We start from the raw sequence: 22,005 nt of genomic DNA on the forward strand, positions 1-22,005 counted from the left end.
TTACCTCACTCTTGTGGAAGTCGCTGTCATAGAATCTACACTCCTCTAGCAAAGGGCTTTGACTATGGTTCGCTTCAAGCACTGAAATCATCAGCACCTCCATCTCTGACACTGCTCCCATTCATGTGCTCAGCAGGGAGAGGAAAGAGCCCTTTGCCTGCCACACAGAGCCTCATATGTCCATACAAACCCACACAAGCAGCGTCAGCAGCAAGCGTAGATGATGGAGGTGGTGGGAGGGGCAAGGGAGGTTTAAGTGAATCAAAGTCTCGCTACTTCAGAGACGGCTGCATGTGTATGTTTGTTTTACACTCTTTGATTTGAAGCAAATATGCTTTGTAGGATATTTCCTCCCCCATTTAATTTTACACTGGAAATTACTGTTGTAATCAATACTGTGACATTCACTGCCAGCCAATAAAAATCAAACAAAGGAAATTTTGCTTGCGAAAGATTTGACTGCTACTTACTGTTGCCCGCATTGCTTTTTCTCATTCAAGCGTCTCTGTTCACGCAGTCACAGAAAGGAAAAGATGCTCCAGGGTCTATCAGACCCTCCACCATTTCACCCAACCCTCATGAGAAATCACATGACCTGCGATGCTAACACATCTGGCTTGGATGTTTTCTTTTAACATCCTCCACTTCCATGAACTCCTGCATAAAGTCCAGGAAGAAACTGACAAGATGCGAGGAGTGCAGTAATATAGAGATCGGTCTCTTGCACTGGACGTAGCATTTACACAAAGTAGTTCATAAATCTCATGCTTGCTTAGCGTGGTTCAGCCGCATCTGCTCAAACAGCGTCTCTCTCTGCAGCAGGCGGCTTGTTCACTTTCGCCTCTGGCTCTAGTGCAGCCTCCCTACCGTCAGTATCCACAGCAACCCCTTCAACAAATAAGCCACAGCGATGTCCACGCCAAACCTTCACAGAAGGGATTGAAACGTTATCAGCAGTAGCCACTCTCCGGAAAAGGAGGCAGATGAGCCCAAGAAATCAGGAGCAAAAATAAGGAGGACTTTAGATGATGCCTCAGTTCCCTCTCCAGTTCCCTTCTTGACTCTGTGACTGACTGCGTGCCAGCTCAGTTAACGCCTGCTGTGCTCCTTAATATGGTTAATTTCAAGAGCATTCCATCAGGGTGTGATCATGGCACAGCTGAGCCGGCAAAGGTATAAGGGGTCCACAGCATGGGGAGTCCTTTGTTCTCTCTTTTTCACAACAACAACAATGGCGTGAGGGAGCTGAGCGACCCACGCAGCTTCTGAGGCTGACATATACGACTACGCTACAGTCCCTTTCCCTCGCCCTCCCTTCTCTCCCTCCCCCTCATACTCTCCCTGTCTCTCTCTCCCATTCACAGAGCAACATGCCGTACATCCTCTTAATACTCCGATCAATTTGAGCGGAGATGAGGTGGTAGGAGTTCAACTGCAGAGCTCCTGCATTTGTGACAATTCCAGCCTCGTGTCATTTGTGCTGTCTTTAAAGATCAGAAAGCAGCAAAAATGAAACAAAACCGAGAGATTATTTGTATAGTGACACAACGCACACAGCTTGCAAGTACTCAGTGCTTTACTAACATCTGTCCTCATTTACTCCAAATGGATCGTTCCTTAAAGCGACAGTGCTGATCACTTGATCAGCGTATGTCAAGTTACCCAATATTCTGCGTCACTGACACTGCTGAACAAAGAGTACAACAAACTCTTCCACAAAACAAAAATCACACAATCTGACTGTAAAACATCAAAATCAAATAAAAAACACTTCAAAAAGGTAAACTTTAGTTTATGCAGTTCACACACACTAAAAAGAAATGGATATAATCATTAGGCTGACACTCTTTGAATTATGGATTTTTTTTTTCTTTATTCTTTTTCCTTTTCCTGCAGGCAGTTATGGACTAAAGCACAAAGTGAAATATGAATAGTGAACCTTCAGCTTGATTTCACTTGCCTTTAATTTTTTTAATCTAAAATATTGCAGTCATTCAACCATGCAATTTGTAGACATTATTGTGTGTCCACACAAAATAATTATGGACAACTGCTTACTAAGTGGAGAGTCACTACAGCGCAAAAAGGCAAAATCTACTTATTCATCTGTAATAATTTATCCTTCATCATCCTCTGAATTTAAAACAAAATAAAACAAAACTGAAAACATCATCTTGCCATTAGTGAAACAAGCAAATGGATTTGGTGCGTTTTTTGAGACCTTAGAACCTGCCACATATACAAGAAGCAGAAAAAAAACAAAAAAACAAAAAAAAACTACTAGTTTGAGAATAACTACATCTAACATTTTTAATGCATAAACTGACTTTGCAGAATGGGGCGGGGGAACGACACCATAAAAGATAAATCACTTTCAGATAAGACAAGTTCCTCTTTTGATAGTGCCACGTGTCATGCACAAACATAGCTCTTACATCCCCAGGAAGCTCAGATGTAAAGCTTAACTTAAAATCCTACTGTCAAATATAGCTGCAAACAGCAATGACAGGTTCAAGCAGTTCAGCAGTTAACCAGAGGTCCAGTGACGCTTTTTCAAAATGGGATGTTGAATGAAAATAAAATATGGCGCAAGAATGCTGTGAAGATGCCCAAATCCGAGCAATAACAATACAATACCTTATGTTCTGATCATTTACGGGTGTCCAAGTCTGTAAGATCCCGATTTAGCCCCAATCAGCGTGCCAAATTTGAAAGCTTTTGCAGGACTATATCTGCCTGACCATATAATGTACTACTCAGTAAATAAGCAGGGAATTCAAAAACTTTGTCTTGCCATTCAAAAATACAACTGTAAATATTACCCACCCATTGGGTGCCAGATTTAAACAGGAGAGCCATATTCAAGACTTTAAATGCTCAGTCTAAACTGTACATACATTTGTGATACATACTTAAGTAGATTACTTATGAAATATTTGCAATTTGCAACTTGAAATGGTAATTTTCTTTCATAATTAGTGTATTATTATTATTATTATTATATAATAACGCAGTTACACCTGCAGTTTCCATCATACTTTACTTTTTTAGTTGCAAGTTTGAGGTGCGCATGGTCTACAATCTCAGCAGCAGTACATACATGTAGTGTCTGAAATGTATAAACAATTGTCTCCAGTTATGTCCTAGTGAGCCTACAATACAGCCAACACTATATAGTGATTGAATGAGTGTGCAAGTGAATTAATTAATAATTTGAGCACAGCCTAGGTGCTACCACAGACAATGGCAGAACAACAAAGATTAAGGAGAAAGTTATTTTTAAAAAACAAAGCAGAAAGATCCACAACGTCACTGCTTGGCTCCAAAAACCTCTGTGCCCATCTCCAACCCAAGCTGGCTGTCTGTATTAAATGTCCAGATGCAGTAAAGACCAACAGCGTGATGACTTTATTTGTAAGTAGACAGACTCTGAAGAAGTGCTAGGATGCTGCAAAGGTTACTTTTCACACAGATGACTAAGCACTGTAATGTGCAATGGTTTCCCAGTTACATTCACAACAGGGAACAACACAATTCAGTTAAGCTGCCACAAATTTATATAACCAGTGTGTCCAAAGGTTAAGCAGTATATCTTGTTCTCACTGCTATAAAGATCTGCATCCAAGTATGAGCCCTATGCAAAGAGATTGAGGATCAGTACGCACACGCTGTCACACAGGTGGCCACTGCTGTGTTTTATTACCCAGGAGAATGGGGCTGTTCTGTGCGTTTGTGGCTGTTAGCTCTGACGTTTTTCTGCCGTTGGTGACTCAGAGTTCAGGTTTCTCACTATTTGTTCCTCTTAATTGTTTACTGTGTGTTGATGCGAGATAGCAGCTGGGTGGACAGGAAGCAGGAGCCAAATGACACAGGGAAAAATCCTGCCAGTGTCGGAACTAGCCAGGAACTAACGCAGTCTCCCTGCAGCTGATGGCATACACTTGCGTGTGCAATGATGATTCAAACCAATTTAATGATTCTCCACCCTCCAGGATACCCTGGAAACGTTACATAAGGGGATAGGGGGGGGAAAAAAACCCTGAAAAATAAAATAATTTAAAGAGGTTTTCATACTGTTGTAAATAACCGTCTTCTCTGTGCCATTAATTTAGAGAGGATAATCTGTTATATGTATTAGAGCAACTACAAAGCATTACCAAAGCACACAGTCAGTCATACAGATTCATACATCTCATTTACACAACAGCTTCCACTGGCATCTTGTTTACAAAGTTAATTAGTTTTCATTTCTCTACTTTATGCCTCATCATATTTCTAAACGGTTGATCTGATATCCTCGTGTTGGTGTTGTTCCCAGATCATCATACTAAATGTTGTTCCAGGATCAACATTGCAAGTGACCAATCAGAATGTTGTGACGTCATACTTTTGCGACTTCGGGAAAAACCGGCGTAAAACAAAAAACTGTACTTAAGCTGCGTGAAACCGCCTCTGTCCGCCGATCAACAGACCCTGACCCTAACCGTAACCCTTTAATAAACAGTAAGCAGAATTGATATTGTCCTTGCAACATTGGAATTTCATAAATGCACGAATGGCTTGGCGCGCAAAGGAATAACGTCACAACAATGTGATTGGTCACTTGCAATGTTGAACCTGGAACAACATTTTCATGATGGTCTGGGAACAACACCAACACGAGGATATCAGATCATCCCTTTCTAAACACACATCAATACTGACCAAACACTACTGACTGACAGGGTGTTTGAGCTTTGCATTAAGTCATTATATAAAATGATATACAGTAATAGCTTTTAAATGGTTTTGACCTATATTAATCTGTACTTCAATTAAAAAAAAAAATACAAGTATATATTTATATTACAGTGCACAAAAAACAGACAACCTTTTTTTTTATTGTCGTTTTCAAACTACATATGAATGAATATTTCACAATTCAGTGGAGGGGATAATTGGTGTTTGAAATTTGTAAATTCAAGACTTTTACCTTTCAAAATCTACATATTTAAAAAGTTAATTGGCCAATAATAAGAATTGAGCAATTAGCTAACTGAACTGAAATGCTGGTATGCAGACAATAAGAAAAACAAAAAAATTCAAGTAATTCACCAGTGACTTCTATATGCAGACAAAGGCAATTTATACCTGATCAACTTAACTATTATACCAGCAGTACTATCAGAGCAAAATAATGATGCATTCTATTTAAATGGGTGCACTGTTGGGATCACCGTTTTGCAAAAATCCCAAATAAATTACAGTACAGTTTGTTTCTTAAGCTGATTTGGATTTTCTCTCTTCCTCTTTTTTATTTTGACAGCCTGACTTGAAGATTTGACTATTCTCACTATGTAACTGTAACATTAGGCTACTCTCCAGCTATGGTAAACACAATATAATGATAACATTTTAAATTACTGACTGCCATAGTCTCAACGATTTGAAATGACTTTTTAAATAAAGGAGTGTAATTCTATGCAAAGATCATTTTCTTTGGTACTAAAACCATGTAATTCTATTCATACGATGTACTAAATTTCTGGTATCATGACATCCCTACAAATAATAATCAACTGAAAATAAATGACAGTATATCCCACATGTTTTACATCTTTCCATCACTCTTTTATTCCACCTCCAAATACTACTGGGTCAACTGTTACTGTCCAGAGATTCTATGTGCATTTCAATCCAGCTGGAGCTAATAAATTTAAAATAGTCTTTTTAACTGAAGCTACTGCAAAGCAATAATAGCTCAACACAATTACAATATAGCACATTTTGTTGTTGAAATCAAGTTGCCATGTTTATAGGGCCTGGAAATCCTTTACTACGTCATTCTGAGATGTAGTTACATTTCTGGAAAGGTTCTGGGCTGCGTATAGTTTGGAGTCAATTTTCAACCAATTCCAACAATGGCTGGGAAATGAGTGCATAGTTACAAATAAAAAAAGGATGTCAACAGCATAATGATAGTCAAGAGAGATTTTCAATAGCTGGCTCTCATCTTTTCTTATCACATATTTAGGAAAATCACTGCCATGCTTCTACCACCATGCTTGACAGTGAAACTAGTGCTAGGCAAGTAATGCACAGCCCTGTTACTTTTGGCTTGTTTTTTTTCTCCCCTACTCAGGAGCACTTTCCATCTGGCTACTTTACCACATAGCCCACACTTGTGAAGTGCTGTGCTGAGTGTACTGCTTCCAAAGCAATCTCTCATTAAAGCGAAGGCACTTTGTTCCACTATCAAAACAGTCCTTGGACTCAAAGTCTGTTTCCTAGCTGAGATTTTCTAGCTTGGTCACTATTTGGTCAGTTGAAAGCCCAGGTAGTTTCACAGTTTTGGCCACATTAAAATCCATGTGTTGTTCTTTTCCACTGCCCATGTTTTCTTCTAGATTTCTACCAAAAACAAAAAACAACCAAAGTTAAAAGTTTAAATTTACCTTAGAAACCCTGCTACATATTTATGCATTTTGTTGTTGGGTTGTTTTTTGTTTTGTTTTTAAAAAAAAATACTGTCTCAAGATACCTAAAGAGCACAATGTATCATATTACATCACCCAAGGGATTTGTCTTCATATTTCCGAATGGGGCCATTGACTAAGATTGGCTTCACCTATTTCCCTGACATAACGGCCAAATTCAGTGTCGTCAAAAAGGGGGCAGAATCTCTGCTACAAAAACTACTTATGGCATTTTAGTGCATAATAACAAAAAAGCTTTTTTTTTCTACAAATCTAGTTATTACTTCCTTCCACACCTTTATCAACTGTAGTTGTCAACATGCAATTTGCTTTTGCATTTGAAAGCATGTTTTGATAAAATGCTGTAATTATTTCAGTAACCACTGCAATGTGTGTCAAGTGTCATTGTATGTCTGCATGAGGGTGCGCCAAAGCTCTTCACACACAGCAGATACTTCAAAGCAAAGGCCAGAGTGGAAAGAATGAAGCTCACCAACAATGCCCATTCGCCATAAGTACAAGAAAATCTAGAACTAGAGGAAAGCAATTAATCAAAAACCTGTTAAGCAAGCAGAACAAAAACTTGCAGATGTCTGCAAACTCTCTGCCAGCAGTCATCTTGTGCCCTCTTAAACCACAGCAGGTAATGAGCTCCATATAACTTATCACCAAATTGTTAACACCACATCTAAATAAATGCTAGTTACAGAAAGGCAAAGCCTGATTTCCTGTGCATCTTAAAAAGGACGCAAAGGCGAATGCTTGTAGACAGTGAAGTGAAAACCAAGAGTCAGCTTCCAACCAGCAGTAACTGTCAAGCAGTGGGTCTCTTCACATCAGTAGCAGGGGGAAGATGAATGATGCCACAGGTCTGTCAGCCAGTTTATTGCAAAAGCTTTGTAGTCTCTTAAAACATGGCCAAACCTTTACTTAATCCAGGGTTATGAAGTCACAGTAATATTTTCTTTTTTTTATAGCCTACACATTTGACAATGGGGTGCAGTTTTTAAAAAATTTACAGGGAAGGCATTTGGTAAGCAGTGACTAAATAAGATTACAACACAACAAAACAGGGGCTTAGTGGTTGTGATGTTGAAACAATAGTGTCGTGTTTTTTTCTTTTTAACTTATTACTATTTAACCTTTGGCTAACGGCTTGTCAATTACAGGATGTTAGTTGGTGAGTGTACGTTTTTACAAACTGATCCAGCCCTTGTTCTGGTATCTGGTTTCAAAATACACAGATGGCAAATAGGAAAATCATCTGCACTGATAACTGGATATTTTTTCTCAGCTCAGAAATACTGTGCCTATGCTTAACTAGTACTTGTGTCTCTTCTGAATACTGGTGCAGCAGTGATGGTGGTTCATCTTACTAGCTTAGAGGAAAGTGTCCTAAACACTGCTGAGTCACGCACTGTTCACCCCCTCACAATAGTTGACAAATAGTGGGCTCACCTTCATCTTCACAGATGATTCAGTGGCTGACCAGGAGACAAGCAGAGTGGGTTGCATTTTTGTCACAACATCTCAAGCCCTCTGGCAACTTATGAGAGGCACATATTCAAGGCCCTGTCTCCTGTGTCTGGCCGACACTAGAGACAGCTGAATTGGGAGTGAGGTCTCACTATCCCACAGTAACAGTAGCCCACGCATGAGACACAGCCACAAGCAGACCACAGACTCATGGCTATGTCCCCGCTTCAGTTTTTGTATCTACCATTTAATACTGAGTATTACACTTGACCAAAGTCGACTTCTCATGTTTAAAGCTCATCTCATGTTAAAAATGGAAAACTGACAAGACTGCATCTGCACAGACTACAAGTGAAAGCAATTTCTTCATTCAGTGTTCTTTCAAAGCCTTCTCTCAAATGTGCTACTTTGTCTTGAATTAAGCAGCTATTATATACATTTCCCAAAAGGTTGGATGGTTCCTTGGCAGGCTTTCTAACAGAAACTGCACAGCAAGACGTCTGTACCAAGGACTGATACTAATTCCCTACAATCTGTTAGGTTACGAACAGACCTAAAATCCATCAAAACACAAGAACATAAGCACAAAGAGCACAGAAACATTAAATGGCAGGTCTAATGAAAAGGAGTAATGAACAGAAAAAGAACATATATCCATCAGCACAGCCAACAGCTAAGTACATAAGCCATTAGCTAGGCTTAAACATTGACAGAAAGACTGATTCATCTGTTACCAATTTAGCTACAAACCAAACGGAAAAAGCAGGAAAAAAAAAAGGGGGGGGGGGGGGGGGGGGGGGCTTAAATGGAAAGAAGCAGTGAATCACACTGTAGCCAAAGTTATCTCTTAAATAGAATCATCTCAGGTAATGACCTCCAGACAACAGCTTCCTCTGTGAGTCAGAATAATTGGTCCAATAGAGCGTTAATACCAAGCCAAGACCGGCGAAAGAGGGGGAAAAAAAAACTAAACAACAACAACAAAAACAAGAACAAAGAAAGAAAGAAGTGTTCTTGTAGCTTCTCTAACTTAAAGGTCAGAAATAAAGGGGTCAGCCATCGCTGTGAATCCTCTTCACTGTCACCTCAGTCCTGCCTCATTCTGTCAGGGCCCAGACCCCTCCAGTGGTTCCTGCTCCTCACTCTGCAGCTGTCATGATATTTATGCACCTCCTCAGACACAACACTACACACATTAGATTTACAGCATCACTCAAACAATGATGGGTTGTAACCCCTATATGAAATATTGCAAAATGCCAGTATTATTTTCAGGTGGCCACAAACTGTGCCACATGTCATCTGCACAATGTACTAAAACAAACAAAACACAACAACAAATAACCCCAGAAGGGTTTTTCTTACCTACAAACATGTTTGGTCCCTCACAAAAGAGATTTTAGACTATAGTAAAATAAAATCACCAGCACAAAAATGATAAGAATCAAGACTACAAATAGCACTTTAAATGTTTCTGACATTTGTGTTTATCAAATGGTCAAAAATAAGATAAAAATAACATGAAAATCCAAAGATTAGGGTCAGATAATGTCATAAAAAAAAAACCAACACTGAAGGTGGGTGTGCAGACAAATTAATTTGTATGAGGGCACTGATATAAAAGTTGAAACTATTGATGGACTGACTGAAAATAATCAATAGATATTAATCATAGTTAAAATAAATTACATGTAGTTGCTGTGCTCTGGGCGCCACAGTGCTTTGTGTGTGTGAACCACCACTATCTGCTCTTCAAAGGGAAAAAAAGAACAGTAGAACATCACCAGCAGGAAACCCACTGCAAGCATGACACACCCATGCAAGCATGACATGTACCCATACAGCATTGCTAAAAATGATAGATATAGATGGAATAGGTTGACCTTGAAAATGTGCCGCATAATATCCAGTTTTGTCACCCTTTCATTGAAAAACACATACATAATGGATGCTATCCAAAAGGTTACCTTGTGGAACATTTCCTATTTTCAGCACTGTGTTCTCAATATTTAGTTTGTCATTTTTTAAGCTATTGGTTAAAAATGTTCATCCACAACCCAAATCTATTTTTTTATTGTGTTTGTTTTTTTTAAATATACTATTAATAAAGCAGTTACTCAGCAGTAACTACCACACAAGGTCCAATTTTGACAACAGAAAGAAAATGGTAGGGAAAGCAAAGAAAAAAAAAAAGAAAAAAAAAGTGCCATGTTGATTTCTGCTGCCATCTTTCAACAGCTTCATCCACATTCCAAACCACCTACCCAAATAAGGTTTACCAAAGGGTATACAACCACAAACTGCTTGCATACAATTTAGAATCACCAATCAACTCAACATGCATGGCTTAGGACTGTGGATGACCTGGAGTACATAAGCGAAAACTGTGCCGGTACAGGGAGAACATGCTAATTCAACACAGAAAGGCTCTGGCTGAACAGGAAGTAGAAATCCAGAACTTCCTTGCTGTGGTAAGCACTGCACTATTGTGCTGCCCAAACATAAAATTGTCACATTAAATGGAAAACAACAGTTTTTGTATAAAGTAGTGAATGGTATTTGGTTAACCCCTGGCCATGCAACATGCCCCCAAGTTAGTCCCCATGGCATGCCACACCTTGCATGGAAGCTCTGTCGCCACTAGTGTGTGAACAGAGAGTAAAGATTACATTATTGTATTTTATTCATGTTTTATTTTCATTTACTCTAATGTAACTTCTGACAGGGCTCTGTAAGATTTTTTTTTAAACAACTAAACAAAACAAAATTACATATTTTTGGTATTTGTTTTTCATATGCAAGTAACATGTAAGTGATTTTCAAGGAGCAGGGGGTGTAATTATGTAGACCAGGCAGAAAAAGTGGCTTTTTATTTCCTCACATTTTTAAACAGTTTAAACATTGACACAGAACATGTTCAGGTAATCAGGTAAGGTCTTTGTGGATGATGGTAATGTAACCGAATTCCCTGAGGACAACAGACCCATAGCTGAGCACCGCAAGCAAAATTTGATCTCTGTTTGAACAAAGCCTGATTCAGGTGAGGGTTTTTCCACTGTGGAAAATGACGGCAATGGCTAGAAAGGCATGTTTGTAAGGCAGTGCTAATATTAGCAAGTCTTATCAGGACAAACTGCATAAGACTGGGGAAGTGACAAAAAGATATCACTGTGGATTCCCTGCCATCCCCCAGGAAGTTGGGGAAACTTAAACAAATTGGACTGGTGACCATCAAAATGACAGGGATATCACAGAGGCTTGTCAGGACCGCTCAATCTCACCCTGATGCTGACAAGAGATGATTGAGGCAGGTGTGGGGTCCAATCCATTTCCTGTACATATATAGCAAAACTATCAAAACCGAGAGAGGAGTGGCACCTCTTGCCTGTGAAATTTGTTCAATGAGCAAATGAAGTGAGCACAGCAAAACCCATTTTGGCTGTTTCAATACTGAACTGAGTAAGAACTATAGCGGTATAGTTTGTTTAGCATCTGAAACAAGCCTTCAAACAAATTGCAATTGACAAGAGGTGGATCTAAGTTCATCTGATAACAGTTTCTTACCAAAAAAAGCAAAAAAAAGCAAAAAAAGAAATATAATTTCATATAAAATATAACAGTCAGCCATAGTAAATAACTCTACAAATGTAGGGTTTCAAACACTTTTTGGATTTATTATTGCATGACACAGGAGTCACTGCTGGACTGTAGATATTCTGTAAAAATCCCACAGAAGTGCGTCTCTGCCATGCTGGTCAAAAATATTACCATCACTGCCTCCAGTGTTACTACTTGCGTAGAAGTGCTTTAAGTGCACCAGTGAAAAATTCTCAATTTCACTGATGGAGTTCATTTATGTAGTGCGATCAATGGCATCAATATCTCTGACTCAAGTATTACACAATAGCTAATCCTCCCAACACACACAAAGAAACACCTTTAGCCCTGAAATGAAATCAAACTCACAGCAGCTCTACACCTGAACACCTAAATGCCAACAGATAAAAGTAGAAGCACCATTTAGAACAAATTTCCTCAAATGTAATCCCAAGGCAGTTTTGTCAGAAATGAACTTGGGCCCAACAGACTTAAGTCAGTAAGTGTGACTAATACTGGACAAAAATTAGTGTACCTGCTGGGGGCCCTCCCCGTTGACCATGGCTGGGGGTGGTGGTGAGGCCAGGATTGGGAGTTCAGGGCTGAGAAGCTGGCCAGACTCCAGAGGTGGCGTGTGGTCTGCCATGTCTCCCTCATTCACACCACTGAAGAGGTACTGCTGCAACGAAGACAGAGTGATCAATGGAAATGTACAAAGTGTACCAAAAAGGTTTATGACGTCAACATCTAAAGTCTTGGGAGTCATTCAGCCTGTGCTGAGAAATACATTTACCTATAATGTCTGCAGGCTGCAGCTTTTTTCTCCTCTCTGTCTGTACACACTATTAGTCCTTTTCCACTAGTACCTACTCGTCCTGGCTCAACTCAGCTTGACTGGGTTTTTGCGATCTTGCATTAAGTGGTAGTAACTGGTAACAAGTACTTTTTTAGTACCTACTTGGCTGGGTTTTCTGGGCAAGCTGAATTGACCGGAAGATGTGATGTCAACAGACTGCATGCCACTGTCAACGGCATTACTTGACAAGTCACGAAAGCAACTCCATCACAGAAATCAAAACCGGCATTTTGGATGCCTATAAAGAAATCATGGTACCTTTATAAGCTACCAAGATGCTTGACAATTTTGAGCTTGCAGAAAACGCATAGCAACTTTCTCAGAAGAAACAGTAGTAAGCATGAAGGACCAGGGTTGATCCTTCTGGGTCCCCACATTCATAAATTAGATCAAATCAAATCATCAGTCACCTTTTAAAGACTTATTAGTAGAGCTGGGCGATATGGCCTAAAATCCATATCACAGTATAATTTGAAGCATGTGCGGTAACGATATATATCGCGATATATATTCTTTTCTTCTGTATAACGTATTTTACACACTATAAGGCACACTTAATATCCTTTAATTTTCTCAAAAATCGACAGTGTGCCTTATGTATGAATTCTGGTTGTGCTTACTGACCTCAAACCAATTTTATGTTGTACACAGCGCGCAGAAATCTGTCAAAAATGTTTTAGTACGACTTTGGTAAGCTATGAAGCCGCATCGCTTGATGGATTGCCAGAGCGTTACGGCTACCGTAGTCAGGAGTCTGTAGTGACTTCTGTAGGGTTACTGAAGTTGGACTAGCTGGTATATAATGATGTCCTACGTGATCACTAGCAAAACACCTATGTTAGCATAACATTAGCACAGTGAAGCTGAAAGATGGACGCTAAACCTTTTCCACTCGATCAAAGTTAACATGAGGTTAGGGACAAATGCAATCACATGGCAGGATGCTGTAAGCAGACCAAACTTCAGTTAGGAGAAAAACTGAGATAATCCCTCCACAATACGAGGTTAGTCATTAATATACTGCAACAACATGGGAATAGAGCAGCTGCGAGAGAATTCAGCATTAATGAATCAATGGTAGGGAAGTGGAGGAAGCGCAGTTTTTGTCTTTCCCCATATTCCAGAAGTCCTTCGTCTCTTTGCTATGACTGTTGCCTGGCATAATTTGCAGATGATGTTGCAGCCACTGCAATGCTTTCGACCAAAACAGGCGCAGCTTGATGACACCATCAACATGCGCTATCGCCGTAGAGCGGTATAGTCAAAATCTCTACTGTTGGCCAAATTTATATCGTTTCTACCGGATATCATTTATACCGCCCACCCCTAGTTATTAGATCAAACTAACTGAATTCTGAATTATGTCAAGATTATCACTGATCATTTTGGGAGTTTCTAGTGACATGTTTTTTTTTGTTTGTTTGTTTTTTGTTTTGTTTTTTTATGTACAGAGGGGCTAAACTATGGCTACGTCCACAGGTACACGGGTATTTTTGAAAACGGACCGAAAATGCCGTTTACGTGTGGACGAAAGGTGCAAACGCATAGAAAAATCTGCGTTTTCAAAAATACCCGGGTACGTGTGGACGTAGCCTATGTTGGCCACATTGTAAAAAACATTAAACAACCAAGTTTAGCATCTACAGTTGACTTGGGATGACAATTATTTAAAAAACAAACAAACAAACAAACAAACAAAAACAACAACACTACCTTGCAATGACAGAATTGGCTGTCTGGTCCAAAATGAAGAATATTCATTACTCTAATATTCTAATGTCTCCATGTAAACCATTCATTGATAGTCACGACTGACAGCTTGCTTACCTACTCTCATGAGCACCAGTGATTCTGACTTTTGGGGCGTTTGACAAAAACTGTGACTACTCTAAAGACACACAGTTCCCTTCTGTTTGCTAAGGAGAAACAATATTTTGCAGTATTTTATCAAGTTTATTGTGGTAGCTTGATTACTTGACCTGCTATGTGCATAAATTTGCCAATGGTGGCTCAGTGTGTTTTCAGTAAGCTCATTTTTGCTTTGCTGAGAGGTTTAGGGACATCAAATCAAGCTCTAACTCAAAACAGTGGGTCAAATCACAACACTTGACACACATTTTGTAAATTAAGACACAGACATGTCCTAAGGAGTGGCCTTAAGATGAACTAGTGGCAATTTGGTGCAAAGCTTAATTTATTTCTGGATACATCCATCGTTTCTCACTTCCAGCAACATAAACTCTATTGAAAGATATTTCTCTGATGCGTGAGTTGAGGATGGCATCTTGTCTAAACCCAAGACTAAATGCAGAGTAAAAAATGTCGTGCAATTAAAAAGTTTTTACAGTCTTTATTGTTTCTTTCTCTTGATTAGAGAGTGTTCAATGATTCACACTGAAACTGTATATACACACACAAGGTTGGTGGTCGATAACCACCTCCTCAAGTCTGCGTTCAACATGCTGAACACCAAAGTGCTTAAAGTGCAAAGACCAAAATAGCTTTATAAATTATGTATGTGATGTTTAAACGTTGTCCTTAACAGTCTGTACCAGAAATTGTATTGGATTAAGGAAATTATTGTTTTATTAAATGTACAATGCCAGTTACATCTTTACTGATTCTAAGACGTTAGGTCTGTGACTGCTGATGTTGGCACTGTTAATGGTAGCCATTCAGCAAACAAATAATCCGCCATGATGTTTGTACAATTTGGTGCATGTTACAAAATGCCACACATTTCAGTGACATTTAAAAGTCAATTTTATTACTGGAAAATGTGACTAACAGTTTCAAATGGCTTTTAAATATACACACAATCTTTGTATAGCCAATATTTGACCCTCATCCGTTTCAAAAGGCTCAATTTTGGCTGTCTACTGAGTACTTAATTACATCACACTAGCCAACTAGTCAGATTTTTTCCTCGTTTAATAACTTTTTAATCAGATATCAGGAATATCTTGTGTGTGTGTGTGTGTGTGTGTGTGTGTGTGTGTGTTGACCTCTTACTATGCATTTTCGTGCACCGTGAATACATACAATAACAATGTAATGAAGCAAATTTAAATAAATTGTGCTGGGTGACACGAACGGAGAGGAATCCTAATTCATGCAAGTTAAAATATTTCAAAATTAGATGAAAAATATGCATCATCCTGTGTCACTAAAGACCATCAGCTGGACTTCTCTCAAGGACTGTGGATAAGCTTATCATTGGAATTTGAGGGCAAATGGAGTTCTATGGTTCAACTTCAGTTTTATAAAGAAGGAGGGCTTAAGAAACTTTGTAGTAAGCTGTTAAAATATCTTACTGTAACTTGCTTCCAGCTATTGGTCATTAGGGCTGCCACAATTAGTCGACTAGTCACGATTACGTCGACTATCAAAATCGTTGACGACTAATTTAATAGTCGACGCGCCGTTTGAAGCTTTGTAGGATCCCAAAAGACGCAGGAATAAGTAGTAGGATTTAAGAGTGTAATAACGGACTGAAACATAAGATGGCAGCACTGCATGTACAAGGATGCCAGCTGCCGTTAAACCTCGAAGAAGAAGAAGAAGCTGTGTCCGGTATTGTAGCTGTGTCCAAATTCAGGAGCCGCATCCTCCGGTGCCCGCATTTGGAGGACGATTACGTTACAGCGACACGACAAAAACTGTCCAAATTCGAAGACTCTGACAAATGCGCCCTTCATTTCCCCAGATTTGAAGGATGGGTCGGGTGTATACTTCGTGGCCCAACCTATCCCAGAACTCATAGCGCGGCCCTACTCAGTTTCCAACAATGGCAGCAGCTAGTTAGTTTTAATATTACTCTTATTATTCTTTCTGGGTCACAAAATAAATGTTTAACATATTTTCAGGCGAGAATGTAAATATGACTCTTTAAGCTTCAAATAACTGCTCAGTTTATCAAGACACCACATATTTTCAGAAGCGCTCCAACATTTTCGGAGAAGTCTGTTACCCACCAGCTCGAAAGCTAGCCGGGGTTCAAGGCTCACTATAGCCGGTGGGAACACCGGACTCCCGGCAAATCGTTTTCAAACCCACCGCCGTCTTTCGCTACTCAGGTTAAACATATACAAGTCACTTAGATAACTTAAAAATGTTATTGTTTGGCTTTTTTCAGTATTTTATTTGTTCCTGAGTAAATCGGTTTGGCTGAGATTAAAGTTATAGTTTTTACACAGCTGAATAAACGTCAAGCAGACAACTAATTATCAGAAGTGTGAGATGCTCGAGAATATACTCTGATGTCCTGTTATATTTTAGATAGCAAGGAGCAGATGGCTGAGTTTATTAAACTTCACCGAAACAATCTGCAAATTTCATTTAAATTTAATAAACTATCATCTTGTCTTTATTTTTAGTTAGCACATAGCTTAAACACTTAAAGCTGTAAGCTAATGATAGTTATATAAGAGCAGATGCATGCTGGTGCAATAAGCTGTAAGTTTTACGTCCAATGGATGCATGATCTGATTAGTCAACTAATCGCAAAAATAATCGGTGACTAGTTGACTATCAAAATAATCGTTTGTAGCAGCCCTAATAGTCATCCTTGAACCATTGGCTATAACAGGCAAATATTTGTAGGCTTCCAATGGGACCAGATTCACATGAGTAATACAAACGCATGCAGTTGATCTATGAATGCACCATAAAAGCACTTTGAGTACTCAGTAATAGCAGAAGTCTGGTATATAGGAGTCCGTTTATCAGTCACCTTTATCAAATATCAAACCAAAAGCCAAGATATACGCAAAAGCGGTACATCTGTACTATAACACATAGTTTGTCAACACAAAGCAAAAAAAATGTGCAGGGTACAGGGTGCAGAAATGAATAAGAGTGATACTAAAAAGTGGTTAAATGTGCCACATGCCATTTTTTCTCAGACGTTAAATACCTTAACTAGTTAAGAAAAGAAGGAAAGAGGCAAATTCAGAACAAACCTAATGAGCCTATTATTGAATTTAAAATCATTTGCATCACAATGTGATAAGAAAGTACAATGGTATAATGTTTTGGACATGACTTATCATGTGACACATATCAGCATTGAGATAAGACCAGGGCTGTGAAGGGTTTACACAGTGACTACGAGAGAGGAGAAAGAAAGTGGATGATGGCAAAGAGAAAAACCATTAATCTGTTCTTTCAAAGATTCCCTTCTCATCTGTCTCCTCCAGTATACTGCATTGGCAAACACAAACCCCTTGCATAACAAATATACCCAAAAGCTGACCATTCAGTGATTAATTACTAAACTCTAACACTCAAAAAATGCATAATAAAGTTAGACCATGTGAGAATTTCTAGGGAAAACAACAAAACAATACAGAACAAACAAACAGAACAAAAATATTTTTTATTCAACACTCCACTGACACGGGAGTAAAATACCAAAGTTATACACTGAGGATTTCCCAACTGTAAATAAAATGTATACAATCGTTACATGGTTAATAAAATTCCCGTGTAAAGCAACAGAACAGCATGAAAGAAATGTAACGTGTCCTTGAACTTAATTACTCTCTGGCGCATGCGTGCCTAAACCTTACTGTGATCTGGCTTATCTGTTCGCTTTAGTCCCTCCCCTCCTTAAGCCCAAACAACAAAGTCAGTTTACAGTGTGATGGTCAATGAACTAGGCCTGCAGAACCATTTATACAGCCATGAGAGATTGCCATGTGGTTAATTTTTGTAACACTAGCAGGCTTTAGATGAATGCCAGACTTGTGTGGCTCTGAGGCCTCCAAGCCAATCACTGCAACCAGCTGGTAGGTTGTCTGGTAATTTTATTCTAGTTGTAAATTACTTGCCAGCACCACAGTGACAACAGCTACCTGGAGGTCAGTAAAATGAGAAGCAACTAAGGGAAATCCCTAATGACAGGCAATTCTTTATATTTCCTCTGACCACCCACCATTTACGCAGTTAAAGTCAAAATTTCTTTTTTTTTTCCCCTCGTATGGGAAAAGATGATCTGAAAGTTCATTACACATTTTCCAAATTTGATTGTGGTAAGTGGAACATTATGATTTTGATTATCAAACAGATGCAGTGACAGCAGTAACATATGAACAGATGTATACTTCAGTCTTTTTTGCTCCTCTTTCTTTAACAAAGTTATCTGAAACTTTCAGAACTATAGCCTATCAGTAGTCACCACCTACGACTAGAAAACAGCTGTAACTTCTGTTATAGTTGCGCTGCAAGAAATCTGTATCGAAATAACAACAGATAACAGATGTTACATCTGTTGTTGCCCTGATTGTGCCTCACATTTGTTTGTGGCTACAGAGCAGTTGACAAGGACACACCAGCTGTTTTTCAGTTGCAGTTTTAGAGAAAACGGGAAAACACCTTGAAGATTTGAACTAGCTTTTCATTTTAATTATCAGCCACACAAAATTGTGGTAATGATATTTCTTGTCGTTGTTTAATAGCGCTGGTTTTTTCTCAACTGTAATGCGTAAATTTAACTGTAGCACTATTTTCGTACCAGACATCTGCACACGGGGTAACAGCTGGTTATCCTTTGACTGAAAGTATTTGACGTAGCAATGTCGTTGACTCTCGTTTAACATTACCTGGCCGGTCAACTACACGCACAAGCTCCTATTTTATGTCACAGTATCGGTTGGTATTTTTTTTTTAGCTCCTTTAACAAGGTTAACTATCTCGCACCCGAGACTGTTTACTTTGGCTACAGGTGTGTGTGCTTAGCGTTATATCATAGCTAATAGTTATCTAACTGCAGCCTTATTGTAGCCAACGTACTGACAAACAATAACCTTACAGGTTAGTTCGACTTCCTTAAAATGATATCGTCAATGTTGTTCGCTGTAGCAAAACAAGACTTATTACCAAAAGCGCAGCTAACGTTACTCACCCAGTCAGTTGGCAGAGCAGCAGTCTTGCTGAACAAGCCGATGCACAGTGATGAGTCTTATGCAGCTCTTCCCCGAAATGTTTAACGTCAGCAACCTTGGATGACCAGCAACTTTCTGCAGAACCTGAAGCTGATGAGAACTTGCTAGCTACCCAGACAAACACAAGACAAGGCAAAGTGTGACATACTAGCGTAAGCTACCTAGCTAACAGTTAGCAAGATAGTATGCGGTCTTCTCATGAACGACGCAGGCTCGCGTTAACAGCACCTTAAAACGGTCGAAGTAGCTAGCGAGCGACTGTGACGATGCAAAGTATCGATAACGTTTGTCTAACCCTCAGTTTTATCGAGATAACTTTCCATCCAACCCTGTTCCTCGCATAAAAAGCAGGAATGTCGCCATCGCTTACACGACTTAGTGCGCATGCGTATTCGGGCAATTCATCACGAATCCTAATTTACAAGATAGCAAAGATAAACGCTAAATAATGTTACTATATTTCATTTTGTTTGTTGTGAACCCGGTCACTATCCGGTGCAGTTATGATGAACTTCATTTGCCTACCTATTTTTTTTTCCATCACTTTAAGAAAGACCTTACGGTTGACGTGTCTATGACCGGTTCGTCCAACCAAGTCAGTCGGGGGTGGGGGGGATCTAAGAATGCTACGTGGTCAGTCCAGGGACCACCTTGCTGTTCTCCATATAAGACTACACTGCTACTTCTACCTGGTTTGTAACCAGAAGCACACAGTTGTACTAAAAATAAACAAGCATGATTGAACTGCAGTATTTTACACGCCAGAGAGCCAATACGGAATGTATGGAGAAAGAAAAAAAACAACCCTTTCAAAATTACACACTGAACGGCACAAGTGATGTCAAACCTACACAAGACACACACAGACAATTTGAAATACAATATCGCTTTTAGCAGAAAGAAAGTGTGGATCACTGGTTCTTGTAAACCGTGCAGTCTTGGGTTTGTTACATGTTTTGAGTGAACACAAAGATATTTTTGTAGTATTTGTGTACTCCAAAAAAGCTTATTTTAAATATACATTGGTATATATCAAAGAGATGATCGTTTTTCTGATTGTTTTGTGTTCGTTCTGTTTTATTGATTTTTTCCCCCCAGGTTTGTTTTCGACTTGAAATTTACACTATTAGAAATTCATGTTGCCTGGAAACTGTAATATTCCCTTCATTCATGTGCCTTCCAAATTTGATTTAATTAAAAAGTATCTATCTATCTGAAATCTTCTTTCATGTGCTAGTCCCTTCTGCATATTAAGTCTCAGACAGACAATTGCACAAACATCACAGACAATGTATCATACACAACCTAATGTAGCTACCTACATACGAAACTTCACTATGCTATATATCATATGCATATAGATGTTGTTGAAACAATGTACACACTCACCGTTCTTGCATAGGCGGTCTTTAAATCTTTGGCAAAAACATGTGCTATCCCATCCACTGATATACACCAAGATGGTTATCAATGACTCCACCTGCTGGACTTAATAAAGGAATGCCCCATTGTGTCTGCTATAGTTCTCAATGAAATATGCAGTGGAGAGTCATCTCTTTCCAAAAATTTATTTGACTCTTTAAGACAGACTGATTATGCAGTAATCAGTGAAATATGCAGATTATAGTTGTGTCATTGCAGGGACTGAACCAGTGAACAGCGAACACATCACATATTTTATTTTACACCGTGCATTTATTTTATGTATTTATTTTTTTTAATGTAATAACATAAGACATGTAACTTGGGATGCAGTGTTACGATTTCAGAAATGCACATAGACTTGTTGTTCAAATCTGTACTCAACAAGCTCACACTCAGCAAAGTTATATGCAAACACCTGCACACACTCGAAGATGAAGGGGCATATATTTTAAGACTTGAGAAGAAGTGCATGATGAAAAAGCAACATCAAGGACTGCAGCAGAACACAAAATATAATACAAAGTAATGAGAAACATAATGAGGAAGTAAATGTAAGCGGACAATGAAGAGGGAGCAAATTTACAAGGGCATCATTATGCAGTTGGACATCGTTTCTGGAGGCAGTAATTCTAAAGCAGTGGTTTTCAGCTCCCCGAGGACTTCTTGTTTTAGGTGCTCTCTTGTCTGATTCAAATGATCTGTTTTTTTTTTTTTTTTTTGTTTGTTTGTTTGTTTGTTTGTTTTTCAGGCAGCTGCAGCATTTAATACTCATTTTATCAATTGAATCACATTTTTAGAGTGGAGATTGGAGGTCCTTATGAGAACCTTTGTGTTTTGAGAGTACAGAGTGATGGGATAATAAAATAATTCAAACCACGCAATAACATGAGCTTGTACTAACTTAAACAAAATGCACCTTTCATGGGTCAAAAGACCGTGATTGGTCAGTTAGGGTCAAATATGTGATGTGTGTGGGCAAGCAAGTGTGTGTATTTGTGTGTGTGTCAGGAGTCAGGTGTCATTCTGTTTACATTCTACTGTTTTAACTTAAAGGAGATTAGCTCTCCATTGATACTGAAACTGTGCCTGTAGTTGTAATGGTACAGGACGACTCAGCCAGAAATGTATCACCCACATCTGTTTCACACCAGCAATTGTTTCCTAAAGTTCCACACAAAATTGATATTGGTATATCAACAACTCCTGAAAAGTAGGGTGAAATATTTTTTTTTCTTAAATAAATAAATAAATA

General features: G+C 38.9%; 1 protein-coding gene across 3 annotated transcripts in view; it reads right to left on the reverse strand.

Moving 5' to 3' along the window:
• fndc3a (fibronectin type III domain containing 3A) overlaps nt 1-19,866 on the reverse strand; it is a 46,278-nt gene extending 26,412 nt beyond the window's left edge. The window contains exons 1-2 of one of the 3 annotated variants that reach the window (XM_026191571.1): nt 19,289-19,866; nt 12,064-12,204 (exon numbers count right to left, since the gene is read on the reverse strand). In XM_026191571.1, the coding sequence (XP_026047356.1) occupies nt 12,064-12,174 (111 nt within the window). In that variant the 5' untranslated portion in view covers nt 12,175-12,204; nt 19,289-19,866. Of the gene's footprint in view, nt 1-470; nt 1,251-12,063; nt 12,208-19,288 lie in introns of those variants that run through there. The other 2 variants (XM_026191570.1, XM_026191572.1) reach the window with 2 other exon arrangements.
• Nucleotides 19,867-22,005: the final 2,139 nt, after the last annotated feature.

This window comes from Astatotilapia calliptera, chromosome 14, assembly GCF_900246225.1.
Source record: "Astatotilapia calliptera chromosome 14, fAstCal1.2, whole genome shotgun sequence".
In the NCBI taxonomy this organism is placed as follows: domain Eukaryota; kingdom Metazoa; phylum Chordata; class Actinopteri; order Cichliformes; family Cichlidae; genus Astatotilapia; species Astatotilapia calliptera.